The 21965-nt window shown below is 43.7% G+C and overlaps 1 protein-coding gene across 4 annotated transcripts in view; it reads right to left on the bottom strand.

Annotated features, from left to right (window-relative positions):
- Positions 1 to 21965, bottom strand: part of PTPRT (protein tyrosine phosphatase receptor type T) — a 1129549-nt gene that overhangs the window by 42641 nt on the left and 1064943 nt on the right. For 3 of the 4 annotated variants that reach the window (XM_030825446.1, XM_030825447.1, XM_030825448.1), the window contains 4 exons: positions 13813 to 13889; positions 4772 to 4808; positions 3242 to 3339; positions 39 to 155 (listed from right to left, as the gene is read on the bottom strand). In XM_030825446.1, the coding sequence (XP_030681306.1) occupies positions 39 to 155; positions 3242 to 3339; positions 4772 to 4808; positions 13813 to 13889 (329 nt within the window). Of the gene's footprint in view, positions 1 to 38; positions 156 to 871; positions 932 to 3241; positions 3340 to 4771; positions 4809 to 13812; positions 13890 to 21965 lie in introns of all 4 variants that reach the window. The other variant, XM_030825445.1, reaches the window with a different exon arrangement.

The raw sequence follows: 21965 nt of genomic DNA, 5'->3' as shown, positions 1-21965 counted from the left end.
ATGGTGGACTGGCTGCCCACAGCCTCTGGGAAGCTTACCTTCTGGACTGTGAAGGTGCGTATGACGTATTCTGCCAGGGGCTCTGTTTCAATCAGGGTGACTTTAATGTCTCCATAGACCTCCGTGTCATCTGGCCAGTATCGCACACATTTCACCTGTGGCCAAGTGAGAGACAGAGACAGAACAGAGACAAGGATGCATAAGCACATGGCTGAGTGTGAGCAGCTGTCTCATCTGGTCGTCCCATCCAAATAAACCCAAGGGTGATTTTGGTGGCATTTCAGTCCACGGGGTTCACAGCTGGCCAGGGATCAGCAAGCTGCACAGGGCCAACCTCACTCCCAGAGGCACTGGAGCCATTAGAAATAATTGCAGTACCTTCTTTTGCAAAGCTCCTTGTAATTTTCCAATGCATTATCACACTATGTCATCAAATAGAACAAGGTGAGATAGGTGGGTGTTATTGTCCCCACTTTACAGATGAAAATAATACTCAAGTTCAGAGGTTTGGTGACTTGTCCAAGGCCATGTGGCCAGTTTGGGGACTGACTGAGTCCCCTTTCTGCTCTGTCAGGGTGGAGCAGCTGAGTATTATCAGCTAAGCAAAGATGAGAATAAAAGGTGGGAAATAGGAGGTGGAAGCAGAAGTGGTTGGGAGGGGGACTTCATAAGAGGTGGCAGTTGGGGGTCTGGAAGGAGAAAGGCTCTTGGTTGGGAAAAGGATGGTAGCTGCTGGACTCCAAGGGAAGATGCGCAGTTCCTCTCTGACCCTGGACACGAGCAAGCCATTCCTCAGTCGACTGTTTAAGTTGCACTCATGGATGAAAAAGAGATCATGGTTTTCCCCTTAAAAGAACAAAAGCATGATTACCATTCCGGGGGACGCCGCACGGCCTAGAGTGGCATTTCCCACAGTGTGTTCCGCTGGGTGCTAATAGGTGTTAGGTAAAAAACAAGAAACAAAAAACAAACAAGAAAAGGTTTTGTGGTCAAATGAGTTTGGGAAATGCTGTATTACACAGTTAAATAGGCAGCTTTGCTACAGGACTACTCATCTTCTTTCTCATGTCAGTGCTAATGTGTTTTGTGTTTTGTGTTTTGTGACTCTCCAAAAGGGGCACAGAGGATGCAGCATTTCCCAAACGTATTTAACCATGGAACCCTCTTCTCACTAAGCATCCTGCAGACTAGCATCCCATGGAACCCACTCAGGGAAACACTGGTATAGTGCAACAGGGCATGGGGGCAAATGGATTCATTGCTTGGTCCTAACACTCAGTATCTGGGTGGCCCAAGAAAGTGCTGAAACCTCTTTGAGCCTCAGCTTCCTATCAATAATGATAGCTAACATTTACTGACTGTGTACTCTGTCTACCATGGCTCACAAAGTGTTCCACGAATACTTTACATGTATTATTCTAATGACTTATCAACACAACTTTATGAAGTAGATATTATTATCCCCATTTTGCAGACGAGGAAGCATAGGAAAGCTAAGAAAATTGCCCAAGGTCAACCGTTGGTAAGGGATGGGGTGAGGATGCAAACCCAGGGCACTTGAATAATAACTAGGAACATGGGCTCCTATGATTGTTGTAAGTTTCGGTAATGCACAATAAGCACCTGGCACAGTGTTTGGCACTAGCAGGAGTTTATCTAAGAGATTGCTTTCCTCCCCACATCCAATTTAGATTTATGGTCTATCCATAGAGGGAATCTGTTTCCAATGTGGGATATATCGTAGAACAGGCTGGAATTTGCCTCTGAATCCCTGAATCCTGGACTGGCCTTTATGTCCACAGTAGCTGCACCCTGGGCCTGGGTCCCTGGGGAACAGTCTGAGTAGAGTGACCACAAGCACTGGAATGAGAGTCCAGTGTCAGATTTTGTGCCTAGGTTTTGGCTGACTGACGTCAGGGTAGGTACTCTACCCCTTTAGGTCTGTTTCCTCATCTGTAAAATTGAGTGATGGACTAGACAAGGGTGGACTCATGGATTAAAGTCTCACCTGGTCCTAAATTCCCTTAGGTCCTGAGATGCCCATACCCCTTTATTGGATTACAAAAGCCCAGATTTTCTCCTTCCCATCATCACAGAGGCCAGAATTCATCTTTATGAATTATCTGTTTCTTACCCAAACAAAAACTTACCTGCCCACATTTTAGTTAGTTCATATGATGTGTAGAGAGCTCTTTTAATTCTAGTGTTTGTACACCTTGCCTTTAAACACAGTAGCCCACCCACATGCCAGAGTTAACCAAGTAGGCAAAAGCAAGCTGGGAATAGCAGTCCCATTTCTAAGCCCCAAGAGTAGTTGAGGACCATCTCAGAGACAGTTGAGATGCAGCAGAGCAGGAGACCAAGATCTGAGCCCTGAAGAACATCAAGATTTAGAGGTCAGGGGAAGAAGAGCAGGTAGCAAAGGGTTGGATGCTGCTGAGATTGAGTAAGATGAGAAGAGAGAAGTGGAGACTGGATTTGTTGACATGAAGGATGCGAGTGATATTGACAATATCACTATTGGTGGGATGGAGGGAGGAGCTACGCTGGGGTGGGTAGAAGAGAACATGAGTGAAGAAACAGAGCCACTCTGTGAGTCTTTAAAGTTTGGCAGAAAAGAGGGAACAAGAAAATACTTTTTATTTACCTTTTCCTTTCTTTTTAAGATGGAAGGTACAGGGCATGTTTGTATGCTAAGAGGAACAATTTGGCAATGAGAAAGAGACTTATTTTGCAAGTGAGAAAGGGAAAAATGAAAAAACTTATTGAGTAGAATCTGTGATCCAGGCACTAGGCTTGCCTTTGGAAGGGCAGAGACATGGCTTCTGTTGTATTAGGCTGAGCCATAAGAAACAGTTGACATTCAACCATTCGGGTCAACAAAAACAGCCATTTCTTATAGTCAAATCTGTCAGCAGAGGAGAAGAACAAGAGGACGGTTGTAGATACAAGTAGGATTGTGGTGTGACGATGAGGGAGTGAACGACTGATGGTTTTAATTTCCTCAGAATATATGAGATGACATCATCAACGGAGAGTGAGGGTGGAAAAAGGGATGAAGGAGATTTGAAGGGAAAGGACATTGCTTGAATGTGGAATAGGAGTGATGGCATCTCCTTTGTAGGTTGCTGTGAGGGTGAAATATGGACTAGGAGGCACTTAGCAGAATGCATGGAACAGAGAGATGTTCGAGAGTGCATCTCCAGCATCCTCTGCCCAGGTGAGTGCAAGAGAGGCTTACCCTGCCCACTTCCACCAGGTTTGTGACCATGACGATGCTGGCGGAGTTCTCCTGCCAGATCATTCTCCAAAAGTCCTTTACGGTCTCCTGCATTGGACCTGCCAGCAGAGAAGAAGACAGTGAAGTTAGAGAATGCAAGTGCAAAGAAGCAGCTGAGAAGGTTTGTCCCTCTGGTTGGTCAAGTCTCCACACTGGTGAGCAGGAGTGAGGCCGGGTGATCCTTGTTAAGACACCAAGTATCTAAGACACGGGCCTGAGACATGTGAGCCTGATGGGGACAGATTAGGGTGTGGATGGGGAAAGCCTCATTCCAAGCTCTCACAATCTGCAGCATCTATTGGAAATGTTGGCAGCCTCTCCTCTCCCTTCTGTCCTCCTCCTGCTCAGACCCTTTCTACCAACTCCACCTATCACCTTATCTGGACTGTATTATGGCTTAAGGGAGTTTTCAAAAATTGGGCTCCAGAACCTCCATGAGAGACAGGAAGGCAATTGGGGTGGGGGGTGGAGAGAGCTGCTGCATGCCAGATGCTGAGAACAAAAACAGGAGATGCCTGATTTTGAGCTTGACAAATGCTGGAGGCATTCCTCTAGAGCCTCAACAGAAAGTAAGAAAAAAAAAAAAAAAAAAAGACAAGGAGCAGAAAATAGGCACTGACAGTCCAAAGCAATTTCCTTGAAAATTACTCTTTCAATGTCCTGGGCCGTCATCATTTTTAAAATTACAAAAGTAATACATGTGTTTGATATAAAAGTTTGAATACCATTTTTCTATATTTATATGTGTATGTGTGTATTTACTGTACTAAGCATCAGACCTATTAGATGCATTTTCTGATGCCCTTAAAAATTCTTACCAAGCATAATAGTTTTAATAGCTGCAAAGTTTTCTATAATAGGGCAGTAACACACTTTATGTAACCAATGTACCAATTGTTGGGCATTTAAGATTTTTCACTTTTTTATTCCTATTATAGATAACACCGTGAAGAATGTTCTTATATGCGTCATTGTCTATATATATATAATTATCTGCAGGATTTTTTTTTCCAGAAGGGTTTGAAAGGTATGATCATTTTTAAGCCTTCTGAAAACACACTGCCAAGTTGCTTTCTAGGGCAGCCAGCTGCATGTCTGTTATGGGCATGCACCTATCGTGGAGATAAGGCACCATCAGCTCCGGCCCTGACAGGTGTTGATGGGACCTGCTTGGGCCTCTCCCTCCTGACCAAGTGACAGCTCCTTCCTCTGTCATTCATGGGCCTTTCTCTTATCGTGAAACTTGCCACCATTTTCCTTCCCAAATAAACAAATGAACGATCTCAAGGACCTCTGGAGATTCTTCAGCCTACCCCTCCGTGGCTTCTTTGCTGGTGGAAACTCATCCCTCTCCTCCAGGGCTGTTTAGTGAAAAAGGAGGGTTGGAGTAACAGATATAGGAGGAGAGGACAAGCCTTGCAGTTAAGACAGCCCTTTCCCCTGGGACTCCTGAAGCCTCTCTGAGGCACTAGGTGGAGGGAGGGCACTTACCTTGAGTCGCAATGTAGTGCCGAGGTCGATGGTATCCCTGGATAACAGGAGAAAAGCACTGTGAAGAGTCTGTTGTCAAAGCTTGCAAACAGCACAGTATTAATAAACATCCTCTCCAAGTCTTGATTTTCTCATGGGCAAAATGACAACAGCATCAGTTATTCCCAGCAAAGTGGCAAAGGTTAAATGAGATATTGCACATAAAGTGTGTAGTAAGTCACTAAATGCTAGCTCTTCTTATAGTTACTTGTGAGGTGCCTACATAGGCTTGCCTTGGAGCCAGTGGTACTGGGAGCAAAGACTGGATGGGCATCACTTATCCTTATGCACCCAAAAAGAGGTAGAGAAGGAGTTTTCAGGTTTATGGGAAGCATCAACCACCAAAAAGTCTTTCTTGAGCCATGATTATATGAAGAACACTGTACAAGACCCTATGGGACACCCAGAGAAGAAAAAGGAAGAAAACAATTCAATTATTGACTCCTTCCATTAGTAACAATTAGAAAAAGAAAATTGAGAAGTATCCCACATTGCTTCTCTATGCCAACATTCCTGGGCTTGGAATTGAAGTCCCAGGTATGGAGAAGACCTTATGGAGGGGTGACCTGGGAGACCCATAAAGATACCTGCAAATTCAAAGACCAGTTTCTAATTTCTCTGTACATTTCAGAGCACTACAGTAGGCCCTGCTGTACTCTGGTTGGGGAGTACCCTGCTGCCCCATAACCTTCATCATTGGAGAAGAGGTTGAAGGTGACCCCTCTTTTGCCTGGGCATGGCATACATGGAGTGTCCTCTTTCCAGTTACAGTCATATTGAATAGAAGTTTAAGTTTTGGAGACAGACCTGTATTTAGTGCAGAACACTGAATGCAATTAGTATTTGTTAAATAAATACATGAGTGAATAAATGAATAGATGAATAAATTTTTTAAAGAACACAGATGCCAATTTTGGAGCCTATCAATTGAGAGATTGTTGACAGTCCTGAAATCCACTTAGCTTTTATGGTTAACCATGTCCAGAGAAAATAAGTCCTAAAGTTTGATGAACACCTGTCTTTGTCTTAGATGTTGCTGACCAGTCTTTTCATCCTGTTGAGGTGGATGAACTGCCTTGAGGCCACTTTCTTCAGGAAATAGAACTGCCATCTGTATGGTTTATGGTGTCACAGATGTGGCATCTCTAAAGTTCTAGACCCACTTTCTGATTCAAAGACAAGTTTCTGAGTCCCTTGTACATTTCTCCACCTTTGTGTTTCACTTGCTCGATAATGATTTTGCAGGCACCTTCCAATTGCTGGGCCTGCTCTAGAGTTGCAGGTCGGCACCAATCCAGGGACAATGTCATGACCAGAACTGTTGGATTAACCACAGAGCAATCAACAGCCCCCCTAAAACTCTGTGCTTGAGCAATCCTATGTACTTAGTGAGGTTGTCAGTTTCTTAAGGACAAACACTCCCTACTAAGCTTAAAAATTTTTTTCTCACAGAGCTCAGCACAATGTGAGGCTCAGAGCAAATACCCAATAAACAAGCTGTTGACAAACTAACTAGGCAGGCAACACAGCATGGTGGATATGCGTACCATGGACTCTGGAACTCAGCTGTCTGGGTTTGAACGCTGGCTCTGTCCCTTCTAGGGTGTGTGGTCTGGGGCAAGCTACTTAGTCTCATTGTGCCTCAGTTTTAAAATTCACAATAGCAAAGATATGAAATCAACCTATGTGTCCATCTCAATGGATGATTGAATAAAGAAATTATATATATATATAGTATTCCATATATATATGGATATTATACATAGTATTCCATATATATGGAAATTATATATATATAGTATTCCATATATATGGATGATATATATATAGTATTCCATATATATGGATGTTATATATAGTATTCCATATATATGGATATTATATATAGTATTCCATATATATGGATATATAGATGGATACATATGGATATATATATGAAGAGATATATATCTATCTATATATATAGTATTCCATATGTGTACACACATATATACACACACACACCATGGAATACTACTAAGCCATAAAAAATAATGAAATCATGACTTTTGCAGCAACATGGATACATGGATGGACCTGGACCTGGAGGCCATTATCTTAAGCAAAAAACTCTCAGAAACAGAAAGTCAAATACCACGTGTTTTCACTTACAGTGGGAGCTAAATAATGTGTACATATGGATGTAGAGTGTGGAATCGTAGACATTGGTGACTCAGAAGGGTGGGAGGGTAGGAGGGTGGTGAGAGGGATGAGAAATAATTTAATAGGTGCAATGTATACTATTCAGGTGATGGTTACATTAAAAGCCTATACTTCACCACTGTGCAATACATACAGTAAAAAAACTGCACTTGTAACCCCTAAATCTATAAAATTAAAAAATTAATGTGGATAATGGTATTTACATCATAGTGTTGTTGATCAGATTAAATGAGTTGATATATAACAGTTACTATGTGCCAGGCACTATTCTAAGATTTAACATATATGTCTTTGCTATTGTTATTTTATTATTTATTTGGCAAACATTTATTTACTGAGTGCCTATCAAGACTAAAAGTGTATGCAGGCCTCTCAGGGGACACTGGGATGATGAGACCTTCTTTGTGTTAATGTAATAACTGAGCCCTTTCCTATGACACAAAGGGTAGGAAGACCTATCCTTTCCTCCAAGTCAAGTGGACAGGGCTGCTCAGGCTAAAAGGAAGAATTAAACCCAAGGGTTTTCTTGAGTAGCTTTGGGAATAGAAAATAGTCCCCTAGATTCTGGAAAGATGCAGTTTCTCATCAAGTCTGCCCTCTTCTGCCATCCCCATCACTCATTCCCACAGCCCTCATCCTCCCTGGCTGAGGCCACAGCACCAACCACTAGCTGGCCTCCCTGCCTGCAGTTTCACTGTGTAGCCTTGCTGCTTCCTAACCCCATGAGCTTCCTCTTGCACACTGAGTGTGTTATTTCCCTGCTTATAAGCCTGCAGTAGCTCCCTATTGTCTGCATGGTAATGCCAAATGCCTTAGCTTGGGACTAGTCATCTGTCTCCATTTACATCTCCAGCCTCACCTCCAGTTGTCCTTCTTTGTCCACTCCTACAACCCCATGCACCCTGTGCTTCAGCCTCACCAAGCTGCTCTTGAAATATGCTCTCCTCTGGGATGCAGAGCTGACTCACTCCTCCTGAGTGGCCCAGTAGGGCTTTGTCTACGCTCAGTGAATACAATTCCATGTGCCGCAGTAAATTTTTTTGTACCTTTCTCCTCCTGGGACATGGGACATGCCACCCAGAGCTGGGTACAGTTTTCAGCAGTCTGGTTGGTGAAATACATGCATTAATGTTTTTGAGCTGAAGTTGGAGCATCCTCTTAATGCTCAGGCTGGAAGAAAAAGAGACCCTGGAGGAAGCTGTGATTTGGAAGATTCTAATGTGCTTGAAATTCAGTGAGATAACATTCTGAGCAAGAGATTCACAATTTAGTTGTGGAGTTAGATGGCTTGGATTCTCTATTTTGTGAATTCATTTGTTTGCACAGTTATTCACTGTCAATCAACAGGTATTAAGCACCTACTACTATGTACAAGGCACTGGAAATACAAAAGTGGACCCGATGAATGTGGACTTCGCTTTTGAGCAACTTGCAGACATCAACAGACTGGGGTAAAGGCTACTAATGGGAAGATGTGGGGACTCTGTGGAGCACTCATGGGAATTGAACAGCCAAGGAGGGCCCCTCAGAGGAGGTGGTGGTTGATTGGCTCCTTAAGCCTGGTTTGGGCATCTTGACACCTCTTGTCATTTCTATTTCATCCTTTCAGTGATGTTCCCAGTTTCTCTGCCATTCTTTCATCGTCCACTGGCTCTTGCTCTTCTTCAGAGATAGGGATCACATGTCCATCCAGAGGCCTTAGCACTGGCCGTTCCCCGTGCCTGCTGTGTCTGCCCCCAGGTACCTAAGTGGCTTGCTCTCTCACTCCATCCAAGCTTCTGCTCAATTGTCAATCATGTCTGTGGAGAGTTCATCTCTGACCACCCCATCAGCTTCTTTCCACTTTCTCTGGCTTACTTTTCTTTAGATAACCTATCATCAGATAGCATACTATTCTTTCTTCATTTACGTGCTCCCCCAGTTGAATGGGAGCTCCATGAAGCCAGGGCTGGCTTGCTCATGGCCATGTCCCCAGCACCTAGAAGTCAGCCTGGGCCATCGGCCTTGAAAAATTCATATTGACTGAATGCACGCATGCTGTGTGCCTGTTCCCATGCTGCATCTGAGTAAAGAGACCCTCCTTGGCTTCCAAAAACCCACGCAGTCCCCAAAGAGAAAACATTCTAACCACGAGACTCCTCAGTGAAGGAGATAAAAGGAAATGTACTGCTCAATTGGGGCTCCTCTGGGGATTCGCCAAGAGTGAGTACAGAAAACTTCCTAACCTTAAAAGAACTTTGAGTTCATTTAAGTCCCACCTACACAGCACGCAGATCGACTGCAAACCAGCACTGGGCCTGCCTCCATCTGTGAGCAATGGGAAAGAGGTTTGCATCCAAAACGCATTTATCTCACTCTGTACTCATGCATCTGTTACTTACTGGGGACCCAGATACGATATTTATTTCCAGGCTGGTAATTTATAACAGATTTAAGTGGCCAATACATTTTCGGGTGTGCAAACAAACCTGCCAGAGAGATGGTTCAGACAGTAACAGACCACGGCCTCCGGAGGCAGAGACAGGGCTGGCCCCATTCAGCTCATTATCATAATGAATCGTCAAGATCCAATTGTAGAGAAATGATTCTAGTGTGGGCAGTTAGCTCTTTAGAGAGCCAGGAAGGATTGTGGCTGGGTTGGAGACCAGGGTGATGGAGTGAGGACCTAGTTAGCTGTCTGGAGTACCGTTTGGCCAGGAATCCCTATAAAGGCCCCAGGAATTTTATCTTTGCTGAAGTATATAGTTGGAGGAACTCCAACTTTTGGAGTTAACTCCACAATTAATGGAGTTCCTCCACTCTTCACTCTATAGTGGTAACTGTGCAAGGAGTTGCTTGTAGTTGGTTATCTTCCCTTTGTCCCTCCATTTCCCCTTTTTCCTTCCACGGTCTGCTCTACATAGATTGCACCATGGGCTCCTATTCTTTCTGCTTCAAATTGGGTTTAGTCAATGGGGAACAAAAGCAGGAGCTCAGAGGCCAGGAGGAGGTTGGGGCATATGTTCTTCTAGGTTCCTCTCTGCTAGGTCACCATGGCTTGCTTGACCTTGTCACTCAATCAAGGACTTCAGTTCTTGGAGGGCAGCCCTCTCTCATAGCTACTCTCTTCCCTTATCTGGGTCTAGGGCTGGTAAGGACTCCCTACTATTGTTAGCCTAGTGATACTGTACCCTACCCTACTGGTTTCTCTTAATCCTGTTCACATCCTTATTAAACTTTCCTTGGGTACCCACTTTGAGGAAGCCTATGTTTCCTTTTGAGATAATGACAGATACTTTCCATCAGTAATTGCACACTTGTGGGGTGGCACCACTATCTCATTTTATAGATATCAGAATGAGTAAGTAATTTACCCAAGATCATAAAGCTAGTAATCAAAAAGGTCTGGATTCAACAGCCAGGCCTTCAACAAAGACGAGATTCATGACTTTATTGGCCCTGGATTCTAACCACTGAGATTGAGCCTGGAGTTCAATATCTCATAATAAGACAGCATGAACAGAGGCCATGTGCCCTGTCTGCCTAACCTATTCTTACAGACAGAAGAAGGAGGTCGTGGTGTGTCCTAAGTGGGCAGAGAATTGAAGTTCAGTTGTGTGACCTTGGACAGTGCTCTTAACCAAGAGCTCTGGTTTCCTGTCTTTAAAGGCTTGAAACATGCCTTGCAATGATAAAACAGGAAATGAATCAGAGGCATAATTAGCAGTGGTGTTGTAGAGATTAGCTTGCATTTAAAGCAATTTCATTTGTTGCCTATAAAATACCAAAGTGTATCTTGGCCCTGACTGTAGTCAGATGCTCATTCAACTTTGGATTGAGTGCCTATCTAGGAAAATGACTTTTGTTGGGGGATTCTAGTCAAATGATGAATGCCAGATACAGAAACTCTGGCATGCCAGACCCTGTGTGGGCTGTGGTCCTTAGGGTCATATCCACGCAGCCATAGACAAGATCGAGGAGAAATGGAAGGAATCAATTCAACCTGCATCAATATATGCTGACTCGATCCTTGCTGTGTGTTAGCTACAAGGCAATGTCTGAGAGTGGGTGGGGAGGGGAAGGAGAAAGAGTGCTGAACTGGGAGCCATTCAGGTCTGGTTCCCATCCCAGTTCTGCCACTGACCAGCTGCATGGCCTGGGACATATTTGTAATTTCTCTAAACCTCAGCCCTCCCCATCTGGAGAATGGGAATGATAACACCTACCTTGAAGGGTTGTTAAGAAGTTCTGATAAGCTGCCTTACTTAAGCCACCCATCATAGGACCCAAGAGTGACCCATTAAGAGCCAGTTGGTGTTATCATTGCTCACTGCGATTGTTAAAGACAGCAGGGTATGGTGGGAGAGGTACTCTTGACTCAAATATCTGCTCCCTCCTCCCCTACCTCCTAGCAGTATAATCCTGGACAAGTTATATAATCTTAAGAGACTCGCTTACTCATCTGGAAATGGCTAGTAGTGGTACTTACCTTGTGAAGTTGTGATGCTAGTTAAGGTGATGCTGGTACAAGAAAGGTGATCAGTAATTCTTAGGTCACTATAAACCCTTCTTGCCTGGCTGGCTCTAAGTCATCTTTCAAGGCAGAACAGGACATCACCTCTTCCAGGGAGCCTTCACTGGCTACTTCCCTTTCCCACCAACTTGAAGCTTTGATTTTCCTTTATGGTCCCACAGCCCCTGCTCTGTGAAGGTCTATTTTCTTATCTGACTCCCTCAACGGATTTGAGTCCCTTTTAGGTCAGAGACCTGGTCTTAAAAGTCAGTATTTCCCATACACAGTGGAGGGTCTGCTCTGTGTTTGTGAATTGAATACTGGATGTATGAGGGGAAGGCTGCTGGCATGACGGATGCATGCTCAGAGTGCCTTGCTCTGGGCTGGAGAAAAGCTATTCAGAACTGGCTGTCTCCTGTGAACTTTCCTGGAAGGGCCATGGTGGCAGAGACAGTGTTCATCTTCAACTCCACTGAAATTGCAGCCCCAGTTCTTGGCCATGTAGTAGGCTCTTTGTTAATTAGGGTGTAGTTAGGGAAATAGAAACTACTCTATGTGTTTCAGACAGAGGGAATTCAGCACAGGGAGTTGGTTACACAAGTGATGGAGGAGCCAGGATGCCAAACAGAGAAGAGTGGGGCAACCCAGAGATCAGGGACAGCAGGAGGCTGCAACCAATCCTTAGAACTAGTGGGAGAACAGGAGAGGGAGAAATGACCAGAGTCCAGAGTCCAGAATTAACCAGAAATAACCAGAGCCCCAGCGGGCTGACTAGCAGGAGACTGGACTATGGCAGGCCTGCTTGAGGAAAGATGGAGCCACAGACAGGGTACAGCCACTGCTGGAGCTCCTGCCCAAGAAAGGGAGTGAGATGGAGAATACACTGCCCTTCCATCATCCTCTAGTATCTGTCTGTCTGTCTGTCTGTCTGTCTCTCTCTCTCATACACACACACACACACACACACACACACACACACACACACACCCTGCAATGCAAGGCAGAATAGGGATGGACACCAAATAGATCTGAGGGCAAACAGTCAAATGACCAATACAAGGCTCAATAAGTATTTGTTGAGTTAATAACTCACCTGGCTTAGTCTAGATTAAGGGGGAATTCACAAACTGCACCATCACACTTTATAGCCTATCTATAAATACATTTGAGAGTCTAGGGGACCAGTATGAATCTCTGTGCCATTATTCAAGACCCATGGACTGTGAGCTGAGGTCCTGAGATGCATGGCTTGAATCAGTCACATTGGGTTGTCCTTCTGATCCCAGCAGTCATGCTCTTGCTTAGCAAATTCTCTCACTTCCATGCATACCCTTCTTGGCTCCTGTTTGAGTTTAGTCCCTTCCTCAGTCGTCTCTGGAATATTGAAGCAGCCTCTTTCCTTATTGGTTGTAGTTGTCTTAATTCCAGAATTTCTTCCCTCGGATCTATCTTATCTTTGGTAGCAGATAAATCATCCCAAAGCTCAGTTCTGAGCTGGTCACTTCCTTGATAAAAATTTTGTAATAGCTTCCTCTTGTCAATGGGATAAAGTCCCACTTCCTAAGTCTGAGCATTTAATCATCACTGATGTAGCCCCAATGGTATTTTCCACTATTCCTGTTACATATTCTCTGCTCCCCTCAAATGGAGCTGCTATGTATTTCCTTGCCAGTTGCTCCATCTTGGCTTGTGCTATTCTCTCTAACCAGAGGCCCCTCTTCCCTCTCTTTGATTTTAAATCATACCTGTGCTTGAAGCTTTGGTTCACATCATATTTTACATTCCTGATGGGAGAAGTGGTATTTTTCCCTACTTCTGAATCTCTGCAGCATGTTTTCTGTACTTATGACACTTACCACTTTCTACTTTGCCCTGGAATTATTGATGTGCATGTTATCTCCCTGCTAAGGTTTTAAAGGGTAGAGACCATGGCATTTTTAGCATTATGGTTCCCATAGCATCTAGTACATATTTTACAGTAGGCACTTTAAAATTTTTGTGGCATAAATGGTCATACGTTTACGTGAATGAATGAATGGATCAACAGACATATATACAAATGAATAAATGGGATGAATGAGTAAGACTAACAGTTGTCCTGAGGCCCCATACACCAGGCTACTACAGCCAGCCTGAAAGTGGATGCAGTGTTAGATGGACAGTCAACTTGGGTTACACTAGTTCCACATATTAGGGAGAATCCAGACTGCTCTGGAAGGGCCACCTTCTGGAGGAGAGTTTGGGGTAAAGCACAGATCTTGAGCCTGCAAAAGCCAGCCCTAGCACCCAGCCCCATTAAGACACTCACGTCAATGTAGTTGGCATTGATGTAGTCAGAGTGCGGGTCTCCATCCAGCACCAGCAGCCTCACCCGGGAATGGTCATCTGCAGAGAGAGCAGAAATCAAGGGGATGGTTGATAAGAGGCCTTAGGGAGAGGAGGCAGCTATGTCCTCCTTTAGAGCTACTGTTTATTAATGACTGCATATCAGGCATTGTGCTACTCTCATTTAACTCTCAACACTACCCTCAGTTACTGTTCCCATTTATAGATGAGGAAGTGGAGGCTCAGGGAGGTAAGCACTTCTCATTTTTCTACCTTCCCTTCTGATTTTGTCATTACTTAACTGGATTAGTCACATGTTTCTTTAAGTCTTAGTGATCTAATAATTAAAACAGGGATGGAAATACCTGCTTCATAGGACAATGTGAGAGACCATATAAAAATGCTCAGGACAGAAGAGTGTTGCATCTGGATTAATAAACTCCGTTTTCATGCTGTTTAAAACCACAGCAAGTTTACCTATCTTCCACACATGCACAAATTGCTTTTCATTTACCCCTTGGAGTATTGTTGCAGATAGATTGTCAGCCATATATTGCTATCAATGCTATCATTAAAGTGAGGCTGACTAAATCATTATAAAAGAGGTCATCAATAACTAAAAATTGTGTTATAGAGGATACCTTTTCAAACACAATCTAGACATAAACAAGATTTGCAGGCTTTATTTGATAGCATGCTTACTTCAACTAACACCAAATAAAAATCATTAAAAGAAAACTAGTACAGCAGAAGAATCAGGATAATCCTTTACAGTTAATTAAGTGAGCTCTGACACGCTAATAGACACACACAAGTAGAACATTGGTTGGGTCTGGTTGGGAGGTGGGACCTTGGTTTGCTATCCAGGTCACTGTGCACATATCATTGTGCAGTCACTGCATCCTAATTCACCTTCCTCTAGGGCAGGAATGGGGTCCCTAAGAAGTGGGCTGGAGAGCTCTGGACATCCCCAAGGGTTTTCTGGGTATCATGGAGATCAGGTCAGCTTATCCTCTTAGAATTATACAGCATTCTGCAGTTTACAAGGCACATTTATTGCAACTAACCAAAACCCCCTTGAGAACTGGGACATTATGCCTTATTCCCTGTTCCATCCCCTGCACCTTTACAAGGTCCTGACATACAGCAGGTACTCAGTAATGCATGGAAAAGGTATAATTGGATGACCTCATTGGGTTCTCACAGTGACCCTGTGGGAGAGAAGTAGGACGGGTTCTTTTAGCCCTTGTTACAAATGAGGAAACTGAGGCTCCAGAAAGCCTGACTGGCCACATGGCCAGTGAATGGTAGAGCACAGAGGAGTGAAGTTCTCTTAACTCTGAGTTCAGTCGCTCCTGTTTCCAAAGGGGGTGTAAGCACAATGTTAGAAACTACTTCAAATATACCCAGCAGAGGGAATTTACTACTGAGAAGTGGTTGCCTGGGTGACAGAAGAGTTGAGCAGCCAGATAGAAGAGAGTGGAGAAACTCAGAGATAAGCAGCAACAAGGAGACACTGCCTGCCCTTGGGCTGAAGGGATGGAGGGAGGTGGTGGAGTTAGCAGTGCTCAGGAGCTGGGGCCACTTGCTGGAACCTGAAGCCACAGTAGGATTCTAGGAGGAGCTGGAGGCAAGGAGGTGCTTCCCTTGCTGCTAAGGAAGGCAACTGTAGTTTTAATACCCTGGCTTCTCCCATTCTCCTTCTCTCCAATCTCCCAGTGCATGTCATTGGCCAAACCTAAATAGCTGACAGGAAAGCCTGAAAAATGCAACCTACAGGGGTAAGTTACCTGCAATACACAGTAGAGTGGGAGAAGGTAAGGAATGGGTCCTATTATGGACAAACAGGCCTAGGGCTGGCATAAGATACACCTCATATCCATTCATTTAAGAATCATTCATTGAGTATCTGCCATGTGGCAGGCAGGCACTGTGCTAGACAGTGAGTTATACTAAATGCCACTTTTCTTACTCATCAGGGGGAAGTTTCAGTAGAAGCAACTAGAGGGAGCAGGTGGGTGGTCTAAGCAATCCCTTTGGGTGGGTGGGAGAGTGGAATGTGACATGGGGGAGGAGTTTGAAGTTAACCTTTATTGAATTCATGGTAGGTACGAGAAACTTTACATGCATTATCTCATTCAATCATTTATGCCTCAAAATAGCCATATAGGTTATTATAAGGATACCAGAATGATATGGTATTATAAGTCTTCCCATTTTACAGATGAAGACACTGAGGCTCAGAAAGATTAAGCAAGCTTCCGAAGTTACGCGTCATGTGAGTGGCAGAGATAGGACTTCTCGGTTAGGTTTATCTGACCCTGAAACCTACTCTGCCCACATAACTTGCTGTCCCAAAGTCTCAGGCATCTCACAGGCACTACAACTGGAGTCTGTGCAAACAGCTGGTCCCCAGTTCCTGCAGGATTCTAGCCCTGGAGAGGACTTCCTGGGGACAGCCCATCCAGCAGGCTGGAATTCAGACAAAGCCTGGCACCTGACTCTCAGCCCAGGGCATCAAGCCTCTGTTACCAGCAGTTCCAGAAGCTGTAGGCCTTAAAAAAGTGAAAATGCACATTGTGTTTTCACTCAGTGGTCTCATTATGACTTACTGATTCAGAAATCTCCTTTATTTGTTGAGTTATGCCTGCCCCTGGGGCCCATAGCACTGGAAACAGAGATTCTGGTTTAAAATGTTGAAAGGGAATTTTTAAAATATAAAATGAAGTTGAAAAATGGGAAAGCAAAAATGATTAAAAACAAAACAAAAAGAAACAAACTTATTTATTCTAGTTAAGTGTTCTTATGGATGAAAGCGATCTCTAGCCACCAGATGATGGTGTTTGACAATGTCTCTCCTTCATTTATTAAGAATGTGTTTACTGCACACCTACTATGTGCCAGGCTAGTTGAAGGTATTAAGAAAGTGGTATCAAAGTGATACTCATGTTTAAGGAGTTTGTCAATTTAGTGGAGACAGACTGTATGCAGAAGCAAACTTCCAAATCTAGAAGATGGGGAATAGAGGGCTTTGTGTAGTGACATGTGAGTGAGGAATTAAAAATGAGTAAGGTTTGGCCAGTGCACAATGAGGAAGTCTTTCTATCAGAGGGAATGGCTAGAGTGAAGGCAGATATCCTGAAAAAGGCAAGCATGGTGGGGGAGCTGCAAGGGTCTCCTGTCCTGGGAAAACAAAGTGTGAGGGGAACAGCGATGGGAGGGGAGTCAGAGGAGGCAGCAGCGGGGGTTTCATTTCAGAAGGCTCTCCATGCCCTATGAAGCCACGAAGACTCAAGGAATCATGCTGGGCTCCGCAGGGCAGCCTAATACAGTGTTTCTTTTCTGGGACTGTGGAAAGGTGCTTTATTAGGATGTAACCAAAATTCATGCCTACACAGCTAACTTATGTCAAGTGAGATAAACTTCTAATATAAGACGTGAGATATGGAGCTGTGATCAGATTTGGCTTCAAATCTTAGCTCCATCACCTAGCAAGTCAATTGATCTCTCTTAGCTTTGGTTTCCTTAGCAAAATGGAGCCAATACTATACAGCATGAGAGGATTAAATGAGAAAACATAGGTGTGAAAAGTGCTAGGACATTAAGAAATGAGAGGATAAGCCACAGACTGGGAGGAAATATTTGCCAAACACGTATCTCAGAAAGGACTTGTATCAATACACAACGAACTCTTAAAACTCAGTAAGAAAGCAAATGACCTGATTAAAAAATGGGAGAAAGATCTGGACAGACACCTAATCAAGGAAGATATACAGATGGCAAATAAGCATATGAAAAGATGTTTAACATCATGTGTTACTAAGAAATTGCAAATTAAAACAAGATACCACTACATACATATTAGTATGGCCAAAATCCAAAACACTGACAACACCACAGGCTGGGGAGGATGTGGCACAGCAAGACCTGTCATTCATTGCTGGTGGGAATCCAAAATGGTACAGCCACTTTGGAAGACAGTTTGACAGTTTCTTATAAAACTAAACATACTCTTACCATACTATATCCAGCAATTGCACTTTTTGCTATTTACCCAAATGAGGTGAAAACTTACGTCCACAGGAAAACCTGCACATGGATGTTTATAGCAGCTTTACTTCAAACTGCACAATCTTGGAGGCAACCAATATGTCCTTCAATAGGTGAATGGATAAACAAATTGTGGTACAGACGGTCCCTCACTTGGGATGATTAGACTTAGGATTTTTTTGACTTTATGATAGTTCCAAAGCAACATGCATTCAGTAGAAACCATAATTTGAGTACACATATAACCATTCTGTTTTTAATTTTTGGTACAGTGTTCGATCAATTCCCTGACATATTCAACACTTTATTATAAAATACACTTTGTATTAGATGATTTTGCCCAACTATAGGCTAATATAAGTGTTCTGAGCATGTTTAACGTAGGCTAGGCTAAGCTATGATGTTTGGCAGGTTAGGTATATTAAATGCATTTTTGACTTATGATATTTTAAACTTATGGGTTTATAGGGATATAACCTCACTGTAAGTCAAGGAGCATTCATTAGATATCCATACAATGGCGTATGGTTCAGCGAGAAGCAGAAATGAGTTATCAAGCCACAACAGACATGGAGGAAACTTAAATGCATATTGCTAAGTGAAAGAAGCCAATCTGAAAAGGCTGCATACTATATGATTCTATGTGACATTCTGGAAAAAGATAAAACTCTAGACACAGTAAAAAGATCAGTAGTTTCCAGGGGCTTGGGAGGAGGGAAGGATGAATAGGTGAAGCATAGAGGATGTTTAAGGCAGTGAAACTATTCTATACAATAGTGCAATAGTAGATTATGTCATTGTAAATTTGTCAAATCCTATAGAACTGTACAACATAAAAAGCAAACCTGAATAAACTATGGACTTTAGCTAATAATAATAAATCAATATTATTTAATTGTAATGAATGTACCACACTAATGCAAGATGTTAATAATAGGGGAAACAGTATGTGGGTGGGAGGGAGTACACGGGAATGATGTACTTTCTGCTCAACTTTTCTGTAAACCTAAAACTGCTCTAAAGAAAAATGCTAGGACAATGCCTGGTACACAGCAGGTGCTTAATAAATGATGGTTTTGGGGCTGAATGTGAGGCAGGCAGTGAGCTAATAGCAGAGATACTTAGAAACTTGGTGCTCTCCACTTGCCCTCTGTACCAAATACAGATCCATCTATCTGCAGAGGCAAAGAACTATTGTGTGTGTTCACTAAAGGGTGGAATTCAGCTGTAGGTGCACCAGAAAGGCATTGCAAGGAGTGGCAGTGTCCTCATGGTTTATTTATTCCTTTTGGGAGATGCTAATATTATTCTGTGTCCCCTTCTTCTAACTTTATATAATTAGAAGGATAAAAAATTGTGTTTACCCACATGCACATGGAGAAAGATGGGGCGGCAGGCGATGTGAAGGCGTTTATACGAGGTAATTTACAAGCAGCCCAGAATGTTCATTATGCTCTATCTACATTTTGCAAGCTTGAAAAACAGCTAATTTGGTACTCCTTGTTTGATATTCAAGACAAGGAGAGGAGTTAAGAAGAGTCATGTGGAGGAGAAGCAAACTCCTCAATGAGGCGAGAGGAAGGTGCAGGTGCCTGGCTCCCCCGGCTCTCAGTTGAGGTGAGAGATGGGCAAGAGCTGGCTGTGGGGAGGAGGGAACTGGTGGCAGAAGGTAGAAGGGAGACATGGTACCAAGACACATAGATTCAAAGAGCTCCCTTTAACACAAGTCTAGGGGAACATCATCACTCAGTTTGCAATCAATCTGCTGTTCCTTGCTTGAGGTCAAAGACCAGTGGTATGCTGGTAAATGTTTAACAAACAGCTCCCTGTGGGAAAAAAGGCCCTTATCAGTAATATCTGCTGATTTCTGCGGTGTAAATACTCGCACCATGACCGATTTGAAGCTACCAACATAGCATCAACCACCTCACAAAATTCCTGAAAATTTAACAATCTGCTCTTGCAAGCTGGTATGAGTCAGCTACAGAACACCACTGACAGAGGACAAAGCCTAGCACACCCCGCAATGTCTTGCATGGTCTGATGGTTTGGGACCTACTTCTCTCGCCAGCTTCACATACTGCTCTGATAACTGTGGTCTTCTTTCAGTTGCTCAAATGCACTATGTTCACTCTGACCACAGGGCCTTTGCATGTTCAAAGAACTCCTCCATCCAAGCTGGCGGTTGCACCTGGATCCTGGGCTCAAATTCTTCCTCTCCTCATAGCTGATCCCTCACCACACCTGTAGACCCAGCCCATCCCTTCTAAAGACTGGCAGCCAATTCTTGCCTTTAGCAGAAGGGAGGTTATGGATTGGGTGGGGTCTGAAGGCAGACATGAGGCTTGTCACACCCTAACCATATCACCTGGGGGAGGTTACCACCTCCCCTGAGCCTTTATTTACCCAGCTATAACATTCAAATCATATATATCTGTGAAGACTTGCTGCAAGGATTAAAAGATGTAAAACATGAACCCACCTGGTATGTCGTAAGAAATTAACACAAATATATAAATTCAGTTTTGTTTTTATTCTAGACCTGGGCCAATGGCATCAGCAGCACCTGGGAACTTGTTTGAAATGGAAATTCTTGGGCCCCAGCCCGGACTTACTGAATCAGAAACTGTGGGGTGGGGCCCAGCAATATGCATTTCAATATGCCCTCCAGGTGATTCTGATACACGTTCAGGTTTGAGTATACAGACCAATGTTTAGTGATTTAGCATAGAGGTGCTCTGGTTATTCACTTCAATCTGTCTTGGGAAAGACCAGATCTTACTGGAAATGGGCCATAAGACTACAGACTCACCTTGTGCCAGGTGGTGGGATACAGAAATTTAGCTGTGTGGAAAGTGTAAGATGTTCCAGCCACTTATCAAATGCCATAGGGATGCTATGCCATTTGATTCTCATAGTAACCCTGTGAGGTCTATATCATCCTCCCATTTCATGAATGAGAAATTCAAGGCTCCAAAAAGTTTAATAACTCGGAAGGTATAGGGATGAGGCCTTCTTTATAGAGTTGTAGGGTCCTCACTCCTCCTGGAACGCTGAGATCCAGGACCTCCATACCCTTCTATGCCACACCTCTCCAGCTCCCACTTTCCTCCAAGCTCTCAGTCCCCAACATTGGTCCTCATCCCACTAAGGTCTCATGGCCACCCCAGAGAGAGGGTTCACTTTCCTCCTTCATACAGTTCTAACTCTCAGAACAAACCATAACTCCTTCTCCTTCCCTCCATCATCAAAGATAACCCAGTAAACCTGTCACCTCAATCCACATCCACTTAAAGAGAGAATCACTTCAAAGAGGTGGGGCTGGGGAGAGAAGATTATTTGGATACTTGATATTCTTTCTTCCTGTCTTCTGGGCACTACAGAGGGTAAAGAACAGAGCATTTTTTTTCCAGAGAAAAGAGATTTGACTCATTACAATGAATTGTGGAGCTGAAAAACCATTTCCTACAAGTATTGGAAATGTTAATGCCATCATCTTGCAAAAGTGGATAAGGTGGAGGCAGGTAATTCTGCTGAGACTGCCTGGGTACCTCATTGAAGCTAAAGGTCTGCACATTCAATCTTGATTGAATTACCATTATCAAGAGAGGCTGGCTTGGGCATGACACAGAGACAGCCCGACATTCTGTGTACCTCCTTGTCCTGCCAGATCCATGCTGGCTGAAATTGGAAAACTCCCCTTTGTGAGGTTCTAGGAGGAGCTGCTCCAGTAGATGCAACCTTTGAGGGACTGAAGGGGACTGAAGTTGAGAGGGGCAAGCACCAAGAGAGGACCACCTGTGTCCTAAGGATGCCATCCAGGCACTGCCCCACTGAGGGGCCTTTCTGAAGGAAGGGAGGGAGGTTTCTTATTTGGATTTCTTCAGAAGAAGAACATGAGATATGTATTTGGATGCAAGTGGTTGGTGTGGGGGGTGATCCCAGGAAAAACCAGGAGGGGAGTGGGAAGTGAGACAGAGAAAGAAGAAATCTAATAGGGGTGTGTCATTCAGCAAGTTGCCATTGTAGCCAATTGAGGCTTAATTCGGCTGAGGAGCTCTGGGAGTCATTCCACCTAAGCAGAGA

This window comes from Nomascus leucogenys, chromosome 13 (genome assembly GCF_006542625.1).
Source record: "Nomascus leucogenys isolate Asia chromosome 13, Asia_NLE_v1, whole genome shotgun sequence".
In the NCBI taxonomy this organism is placed as follows: Eukaryota; Metazoa; Chordata; class Mammalia; order Primates; family Hylobatidae; genus Nomascus; species Nomascus leucogenys.
This window is presented reverse-complemented; position numbering and strand designations above follow the sequence as displayed.